The 9,747-nt window shown below is 50.4% G+C and overlaps 1 protein-coding gene across 1 annotated transcript; it reads right to left on the bottom strand.

Annotated features, from left to right (window-relative positions):
* Positions 1–1,097: 1,097 nt before the first annotated feature.
* LOC147205458 (far upstream element-binding protein 3-like) lies at positions 1,098–9,522 on the bottom strand. The gene is made up of 18 exons (XM_086112203.1): positions 9,130–9,522; positions 7,243–7,348; positions 6,591–6,621; positions 6,464–6,510; positions 6,303–6,374; positions 6,183–6,240; positions 5,938–6,100; positions 5,761–5,859; positions 5,571–5,672; positions 5,382–5,484; positions 5,216–5,316; positions 4,844–4,982; positions 4,583–4,743; positions 4,293–4,360; positions 4,109–4,194; positions 3,652–3,723; positions 3,314–3,411; positions 1,098–2,982 (listed from the first exon to the last, which is right to left on the bottom strand). The coding sequence occupies exons 1-18, from the start codon at positions 9,223–9,225 to the stop codon at positions 2,974–2,976; spliced, it is 1,611 nt and encodes a 536-aa protein (XP_085968329.1). The 5' UTR covers positions 9,226–9,522; the 3' UTR covers positions 1,098–2,973.
* Positions 9,523–9,747: the final 225 nt, after the last annotated feature.

The following is a 9,747-nucleotide window of genomic DNA, read 5'->3' as shown; positions in this document are numbered from 1 at the left end:
AAGACAACAACAGAGCACTTAGCCTGCTGCAAGTGGGGGGGATGGAGGGGGGGGGGGGGTGGGGTTTGAGTAGGGCGAGGGGGGGCAGGTGACTGACACACACAATACAAGAAGAGGAGGTGCACTGTACACGTGTTCATTGTGGGAGGCTAATGAAGCTAAATCCAGCACAAGACACCCACGGCACTCACCAACATCCGCGAAGAGGTCAACGGCCGATCAAGAAAAGGAAGAATGACGTCAGCGGCCCTCCTTCTCGGGACCGAGGTGGCAAGCGAGCATTGAGATGCTTGGTGTGGTTGTAAAGCAGAGTGCATGTTCTGCACTCCACTTTACATTCACGACAGTTCGAGTGCAAGCATGCGTAGACGTCAATTAACGCGTATGCAAATGGAATTGAATACTTTGTTAGGGCGCATGCTTGCGCCACTCACTGCACCGACTGGACGAGACGATGTGTCCTGTGATGACATCATCAGCCCATGTCATCATCTGATGATTGACGCGTTCGCGCTATTGTCAGGTGACATCGCAGGCCATGTGACTTCCTGTGGAGGTGACAGACGGACATTTAATGAGGACATGGCCACAATTTATGAAATATTAATTGCGCGCGCACACGCCGAGTTCAACTGTACTTACAGAGCACTTTACTGTACTTAACGCGCACACGCGCGGGCACGCAGCATTAAAAGCTGCCCATGAGAGCCGGGAGACTCAACCGCAGAGGCTGACTTCACCGCCGCGGCAACGCCAGACACACTCACCACGCAAATTCAAATCAGGACTCTTCTGGAGCGGCCACACGTACGCACAAACACGGCGGACATGTTACAACCACACAAACGCAATCACATACAGACTGTAAGTAACAAACAAAAAAACAAAACAAGAGGTAATACACAACCCGACGCAAAAACTAACCAATTGACACACTTCAGAACCCCCCGCCCCCAAGCATAACAGGAGATGACATCCTCAATCAGGCCATCTGGAAGATGAATGAATGAATAAATCCCTTATCCATTATTCATGGCCGCCGCGCATGTCTCGGACAAGATGGCGGCCACAGGAAGTGTTCATAAAGACACAGGAAGTCAGAAAGAAGGAGCCTGTTTATTAGCCCTCATGGTTACATCATCATCATCATCATGTTCATCTTCCTCACCCGTCAGTCCATAGAATCTACTAGAAAAGTCCAAAGGTTACATTTGGACAAAGGTCCATTAGAAAAACCACAGAAAACAAAACAAAAATTCTGCCGTGGAACTGAAGCGGGGCGGGCGCTTCCCCATCCATCCGTCTCCTGGCCTCGGCGCTGCCCCCTCAGGCGAATGAGCTCATGCGCCACTTTCTAGCTCGCCAGGCCAAGCGATGTTAGCTTTAGCATTTAGCATAGCAGTCTTGAGAAGAGCCTCTCCCTGCTGCCGGCTGATAAAAAAAAATTCCTTTGGAAGCGATGGTATGTAAATAATATAGTATTTTAGCTCATTATCAAAACAAATCATCATAAAATTTTGTAGTGATTCAGGAGAACGAGGGAATTCCGAGTCCAAACGCATCACCACGACCACGGGATTTTTAGATAGCAAACTATATCATTGACACCAGGGCTGAAATGATTGATGAAATACTCCCTAATCATTCTAAACCAAATAACAAAACAACATTAATTTGGAAGCGACAGCATGTACGTGTAGCATTAGCATATTAGCTTATAACCAAACCAAATATTCATAAATGCATTTAAATAGACCCCTGAACCCAACTCATCGTCATAATGGTCACACACGCACTCAACATCTGTGGTCCAACACGCGCGCGGTGCTATGCTAGCAGCACGCTAGCAACCTCCTCTTGCTAAGGCTAAGTGAGAACACCGAAAAACGGTGGTGAATAAAGCTAAACGGTGAAAGTGAATTTATTTTATCAACATTTGTGATTTGATGCAAACACACCGTGCAAAAGTGACAGATCGCTTGCACTTTAGCTACGAACAGGAAGTTTGAGTGCTAACGTGCTCGTTTGGCGCCGCCCACCGGCACTACGATGCTGACCACAGAGAAAACGAATAGAGGATCATCTTACGTGGTAAAAAGTCAAAAAACAAGATTTAAAAACATCAAACCAGAAACACAAAAACATTAGCACGTAGTCGCTAGCGTTAGCACGTTCAAAATGGCCACCGAGGAAATAAAATGATTGACAGTTCCATTCAAAAATAGACACGGGTCAAGGTCAAACTTCCTGTGGTCTGACCAAGCGTAAATCTACATTAGCAGCACGCTAGTGCCTTCCTTTCTTTAAGGCTAGGTGACAAACAAACAAACATGACAGCGCTAAAGTACCGACGGGAGTGCTCATTTGATGAACGGTAACATTTGTGATTTGTCGCAAACTTGCCCTCCAATCAATGTGACAGACCGCACCAAAAGATCCATACGCACGCATGCACACAAAACGGGCGCAAACCAAAACTTCAGAGTTAACACGCTCGTTTGGCGACAAATTCAAGAACCGAAAGGAATAACTACAAATTAGCGCTTTACCGCTATCGCTAGCACATCCAAAGTGGCAACTGAAGAAATAGAACGATTGACAGTTTCGTACAAAAAGACGCCCGTCAAACGTCACGTTTCTGTCCAACGCCATGAAATCATTCACACTGAAAGAAGAAAAAGAAAAAACAATCTGCCGCATGCTTAAAACAATATCATCATCATCGTCATCTTCCTCAAGACTGCTAGGCATCACGTGGTGAAAAGACAAAGAAAAAGACAATAGGAGGTGAAATGAACTTTGTTCAAACGTGTCCACGTTCGGATTGAATTAAAAAAAAAAATTGCCAAACAGGAAGTCCCACACTTTGGAGGTTAAAACCAGAAGAAGAGCACTTCCCGTTTCTGTTAATTTGCTCTAGAAAACGGAAGGAGGGAGGAGGCGTGGTGTCCGAGGGATGGAGGGAGGGGCCTCTTAGTGATCCTACAGAGACAGGAAATGACATCATCATGGAATACGTGGTTGCCCGTGTCAAAAAAAGAACAACACGCAACAAAGCGGCGGTTCCACAACACTTTGATCATCGATTGAGCGATGGCTAATGTCGCCGGGCAACCGAGCGGAAATGGGTGGCAGTGTTGGGACTTGAATCGTCGGCTCAATTTCCTGCTCCCTAATCACTCGGCGGGGTTTTACATGCCGGACAACCTCTTTGACTCAAGGGCTGAGACAATTCATCGAGTAACCCATTCAAACTGGTTGGACGTGGTGCTGAAGGCGGGGTCTATGTGATGACATCACCCCTATGAGTTACCTGGATCTGGGCGGGGTTCCACAGGTAGGGCTGCTGGCGGTAATACTCAGCCAGCGCCGCCGTGTAGTCGGGCACTGAACTCTGCTGGGACGACTGACCTGAGCAAATACACACAAACACACACGGCCAAGGTCACGCATGGCCATCAAGTACTACCTGCCCAACCTCACCACAATCGATGAAAGAAAAAAAAAATCACAATAAAAGGTAAAAATAATATATAAGCCAAAAGACGAAGTTCAAACTTTTTTTTTTAAATTGGCAAAAAATCATGGAGAAAAAAAAATGTTTCTTGTAGTAGCTGCGACTGAAGCTAAAGAAGAAACAAGAAGTAGTACTTTGTTTCTTGTAGTAGTCCTCCCACGCTTTGCTGTAGTCGCTCATCACACTCGCGGACTGACTCTGCTGACCTGCGCGCGCGTGCACGCACACACACACACACACACACACACACACACACACAGATTATGAACACTGCATCCCACAGGCTGTCAATCTCATGATTTGAAGGCAGGTCCAAATGACGCTTCGACCTGTGATGTTGCTACGGATACGGCACAGGGTGTACGCCGTGCGTGTGTCTATGTAATGTGTGCAAGTGCACGTGCCCGTCAGGTGGACGTGCGTGTGCAAGGGTCTGTCGTGTGTGTCTGAGGAAAAATAGTGTGTCTCTGAGGGTCTGTGTGGGGTTGTAATGACTGTGTGTCTGTTGGAACGTGATTGTGTGTTCGTAAAACAGGTGTGTGCAGAAGTGTCTGATGTAGCGTGTGTGTGTTGCGTGTGCGCGCGTGTTACCGGGGTCCTGCTGCGCTGCATTCTGCCAGCTCGTCTGGTAGGTGTTCCCCCACACGCCCGTCAAGAAGGTTTGAGCACCACCACAGCTGCAAAAGACACACGTACACAGGTCACATGACTTCCTCACACCTACAACACACGTGCACGCGCGCGCACACACACACATGTTGTCATGGTGACCTACTTCTGGTGGGTGGGGCCTTGAGTGAAGGGGCTGAAACCGAATCCTCCATTACTCATAATACCAGAACCCTTAAGGCAAAAAAAAAAAAAGACCACCATTATCATCTTCATCACAATCCTCCTCCTCCTCCGAGCACATCATCATCAACACTTTGCAGCATTGAAATTTTTGACACTAATACTTTGCCACGTGTGAATATTGACTCCAAATATCGGTTATGGGCCACTAATAATCAGAATGGTAACAGTCCTGGTGTGTGTGTGTGTGTGGGGGGGGGGTGCTCGCCATACCCCAATCTTGTCGTCGATGAGCTGCCGCGCGTGCTCCATCTGCTGCGCCGAGCCCCGGATGGTGAAGACGCGCGCGTTGGGGTCGGTGGAGGGCGGCGGGTTCCTCTGGAGCTCCACGTGGGCGCCCGACTGCTGGTTGATGCTCTTGATGGTTTCGCCGCCTGCGCGCGCGCGCGTGCACACACGTGATGACGCTCAGCCTCCCGTTGGGCCGCGGTTGCGGGAAAGAAAGGTGGGGGGTGATGGTGGGGAGACACTTACCTTTGCCGATGACCAGGCCACACTTGTCTGCGGGTATGGTGTAGGTGACCTCCTGCAGGGGTCCGGGGGAACCCACGGTCCAATCCCCGCGACCTCTCGCCCGGTTGCCCCTCAGCGCCGAGCCGAAACCGTCGCGCTCCTGAATGGCGGTGGCAATGTCAGTTGCCATTGCGCTACTCGTACGCAGCTGAGCTAACCTTTGTCTTTCTTTTTTTTTTTTTTATTCAGTCAGCCACTTTGCCCATTTTGCTTTTTTCCTCACTCACCCAGCTGCGCACGATCAAGAGGTCAAAGCCCGAATTTCGTGACCTCTTCATGCCCCCCCCCAAAAGAAACGAACAAACCTGCTTTGCGCGCATGTGCTTGGCTTACCTGCGCCGTCTGGATGAGTTCGTTGATGAGGTGCAACGCGTGCTGACAGCGTTCCGGCTGGCCCATTACCATGGCGACCCGCTCCGGACTGATGCCGTCGTCTGCGGGAGGACAAGAGCCGCACTTAAGTTCCCCGACGCCCGCGGCGGGACTCGGCGGGCCGTACCCGTTTTGAACTGGATGCGGACGCCGGCGTCGTTCTGGATCTTCTTGATCATTTCGCCGTTGCGGCCGATGACGATGCCCACCGCGAACCTCGGAACGGGAACCTGCAAGGGACCAAAGCAGCGCCGTCGTGAGGCGAGCCGCCCGCAAAGCGCAAAGGCTGGGGTGCGTTTGTTTCAGCCCAACGTACGTCCAGGCTGGCGCCCCCCGGCCGGGCGGAGAAGTCACCGCGACCCGCCCGGAAATCGCCGTCCTTCTCCCGGATCACCTCCAGCACCAGCTCCTTCGCCGCCTGCGACGCGCCAGGAACGCGACATTAGAACAACGTCCAAGGACGCCTTTCTCGGGCGGGAAGAATTTGTTTCGTCGGGTTTTGCCACCTGAATTTTGTAAGGGTCTCCGGAGATGCGGAGAGGTTTATCCGCTCCGGTGGGCATTGGACCGTCTTGGATCATCATCATCTTCACGCCGGCACGCTCCTGCACAAGCACACGTCAACACGTGATGCCGGCGGCCCGCAAGAAGAAGAACCCCCCCGGCTCGTTCGGCGCTCACACCTGCAGCTGTTTGATGGTTTCGCCTCCTCGGCCGATCACCAGCCCCACCTTGCTGGCCGGGATCAGCATCTCCTGCACCAGGGCTCCGCCCTCCCCGTCGCCGTGGAAACCGGGACCGTTCCTGCAGCGGTCCACGATCTGAACCAGGAGACGCTTTGCCTGCCTGTGCACGCGCGCACGCAGGTCACGTGGTGAGAACGTGAAGGCGAAATCATCACAGGAAGTCGAGCGAATTTCAGACTCACTCGATGCACTCGGGCGTTCCGGTCAGGGAACACGGACGCTCCAGCAGACCGCCGCTATCTGTGTGCGCGAATGATCATCAGAGAAGCCAGCAAAGGCTTCACGGCCGCGTCGGGACTCACCGGCAGCGATCTGGATCTTGCATCCAGACTCCAACTGGATCCTGGTAATCTGCTCGCCGCCTCGGCCGATGACTGCCACACGCAGACACGAGCGTGAAAACACGACAATGCGCATCGGCTGGGACGCACAAACAGGAAGTAGGAAAAGCACGTCCACTTACTGAAGCCCACCATTCTGTCGGGAACCTTGTAGTCCTCCGTCAAAACCCTGAAACACGCACAGGCATTTGATATGGCGGGTGCTTGCGGACACACTAAACACCGACACTCAACGTGCGCGAGTCGTACCTTTGGTGGCCCACTGCAGACAGTTGATTCCCTAAACACACACACACACACACACTATATGTTAGCATTCTAACAAGCTAAAGGAGACAACATAATGGTAAAGTATTATGATGGATTTTGATATTTGGGACACAAAAATTCAGAAAACCGATTAATTGCCTCATTAATTCAAAAAAGATATGATTAATTTTATATTTTTTTTCCCCTTAATTCCTTGCCAAAACAAAGATATGAATTTCAGGCAGAATATTTGAGCCCTCCCTTTTTGGTTTTGTTTAACTTTCCAACAGAGAAATTTTTTTTGGGGGGGGGGGGGGGTTATTTCAATATTTGTTTCAATATCATAATCTTTGTGTAATGTTTCAATGTGGTTTGAGCTGATTTGAAAAGGGCTGACGTCGGCCGGTTAATTGGTTGGGCCTTGCTAACAATTAAAAAACATAACAAAACCACAAACAAGAACAATAAAATAACAGCAGAGGTTCGAAGCCAAAGTGGCTAAAATGGGCGTGGTCAACATTGTCCAATGAGCACGCTGCATTCCAATTAACGAGCATAAACACGCCCAATTGAAAGGAGCAAGTGACGGAACCGACTCTCTCGCTCAGCAATCGCCGATGACCTCACAGATGCGGCGTGTGCGCGCTCTCACCTGCGTCGTCGGGGGCTCGCTTGTAGAAAAGTGACGGGTCCACGCTTCCCGGCGAGCTGTTGATGTGCGCCATGGCCTCGCCGCCCCCGCCCATCTTTCCCACCATCTGGGGAGTACAGCAAGTTAGCTCAATCAGCTCACAGGAAATTAGCCAAGACAAAAATCATTGAGTTTGCGTACAAACTTGACACAGCAATTTAGTGAGCTAACAGGGTGTTAGCGTGTCTCAGTCTGTAGCGCGTGCGCCAGTACTCGCGCACACTTTTTAGTGTAGTCTGAATAATCCGACAGCACATTTGGACAACGCTCCAAGTTTCCCAAAGGTCGGAGTGACAGAGCATGCGCTTCGAGTGTTCTTTCCACCATTTTTTCACGAGGCCATTTTGGGTGATCACGTGGCGCTGCTCTGTTTTGCACTCCTCAGAAAAATTTGCTCCGGCTTGTTAAAGATCTGTTTTTGGCATCTATTTTTAGACATGACGGACAATGGAATCTCCTCTGTCTCCTCTTTTTCAATGTGATGGTTTTCATACAGTATTTTGATGTTTATGGCATCACGGCATGATCGCTAATCTTTGCCCGCCCAAAAAGTGTTTTGATATCAACATCTCACAAATTATTTTGACGGTTTGAGGAGACACGCAGACAAAGTTACAACCAAAGCGGAAGGTGTGTTGCCAAAATTTGTGTCCCATACCCTTGAATGGGGGGAGACTCAGGGGAGCCATCCACCGGGATAAACCAGCCACTCGTTTGCCAACGATGCTGTTGGTCAACTTAATTACATCAATTAATTAAAAATGGATTCATGCCATTAATATAATTATGATGACTCTGCTTTCTTGTGGTATATCGTCTTTATAATTCGATTCTCACTTCAGGAAACTGAGACCTCAAGAATTCTGTTTCATTCTTTTCAAAAGCTATCAATTGTTTTGAAGAGAAAATAAGATGAACATTTAAATAACATTTTTTTGCCTTTTTTTAAGCCTTTAAAATGTCATAACCTCCTTAATCCATAACCTATTGACAGAATTCTGGCACTGTTTTGTTGCTATATTCCAACTCCGTTCACTGACGTGGCTGAAAAAATATATTTGGTTGTAAAGTACCTACAAAGTGTTAGTTTTTTGAATGTGTTGTTCGTTAGCTCCACAGAAGAATTTAGCACAGTTGGCTAACAGGAAGTTAGCATGCCAGAGTAAGTAAACAGATCATGAGAGATGTTTACGTGGGGGCCCACTGAGTTGGTGTTGCAAAAGGTGTCTACTCGTGCGTTATTAACCGCTTTGTTGTTTGGGAGTTCAACAACAGATTGGAAGTGATCGTGTCACTCAAGTAAATCTCGTCAATTAGGGGCCACAAAACACTTTGGCAGAAGCGCACACACGATCCGTGTGTGCGTGCGCGTGCGTATGTAAGCGTGCGCTTACAGTTGAAGTTGCGTTCGTCCACGCTAAAAAGTGTGTGTTAGTGTGCGTATCACGTAGTTGTTTGTTCAGTTGGTTTGTTGGTAAGTTCAACAAGTTGTCAGGCCGAGTGACACGTGTGGACAACAACCCCCACCCCCAAATCGTCACCGTGATCGACCCCCCCCACCCTAAAGTTTAGCGTGACAGCACGTCAAAGTCCCCCCCAAAGAAAGTCTCTCCCGGCTGGGGAGGCTCGTGTCAGTCGCGTAAAAGTCGCCCAAAGTGGCCCAGCTAGCTTAGCCTGTTAGTTGGCGTGCGTGCGCGCGCTTGCGCGCGAGCGGATAGTCGAAGTTGCGAGTGGTCGGCGGTCCGAAAGCAGACAGAATAAAAAGTGTGCGGACTCGACCCAAGAGGCACGTTGGGGGCTGCGGGGGTCGCGGGACTCGCTGTCGGGTGGCCGCTCGGTGGAGGTTACCTGGCGGGCCCGCTGCAGCGCGTCGGCCAGGCCGTCCGACTTAAGCGCCGGCTGGCCGATCGAGGCCTGTCCTCCTGCCTGCACCAGCTCCGCCATTACAGCGCCGCTAGCCTGCTAGCCGCTGAGCCGCTAGCTCAGCTTTCGGCGAGGCGCAGATGCTCTCCTCGGGCGCGGAGGGCTCACTCGGTGTGCGGTTGGCGGGCGGCCGGTCCGGCCTCAGAATGTAAGGACGAGACGCAAGTGGGAGCGTAGGTGGTGAGGCGGCGCCATTAACGCCCATGTGGCAAAGAAGAACTAGAACGTGGTCGAGGGATCCTTTTGCCGAGACGTCGTGCACGTTCGAACTTGTCGAGCGTATCCCGCATACTCCGCAGAGACGATCTGTGTCGCGGCTCAGCTGGCTGTCGCTTCCGCTTCCGCGTCAAGTCACGTGGTCCAGCGGGCGCCACAGGTGGTAGGCAAAAGCTCGCAAAACAAACCAAAAGCAGTCATGAAACGACACGTTTTTACGATCATGCACCAACACTCTCAATGCGCCTCATTTCAAACATTTACATTTTATTCAGACTATTGTGTTTGCACACTAGGGGACTTGACACATGAGCATCCGGGCACACA

This window comes from Hippocampus guttulatus, chromosome 5, assembly GCF_054856545.1.
Source record: "Hippocampus guttulatus isolate MCC_2025c chromosome 5, RoL_Hgut_1.0, whole genome shotgun sequence".
NCBI lineage: Eukaryota > Metazoa > Chordata > Actinopteri > Syngnathiformes > Syngnathidae > Hippocampus > Hippocampus guttulatus.
The sequence above is the reverse complement of the archived record's forward strand: the minus strand, read 5'-3'. Positions and strand labels throughout refer to the sequence as shown.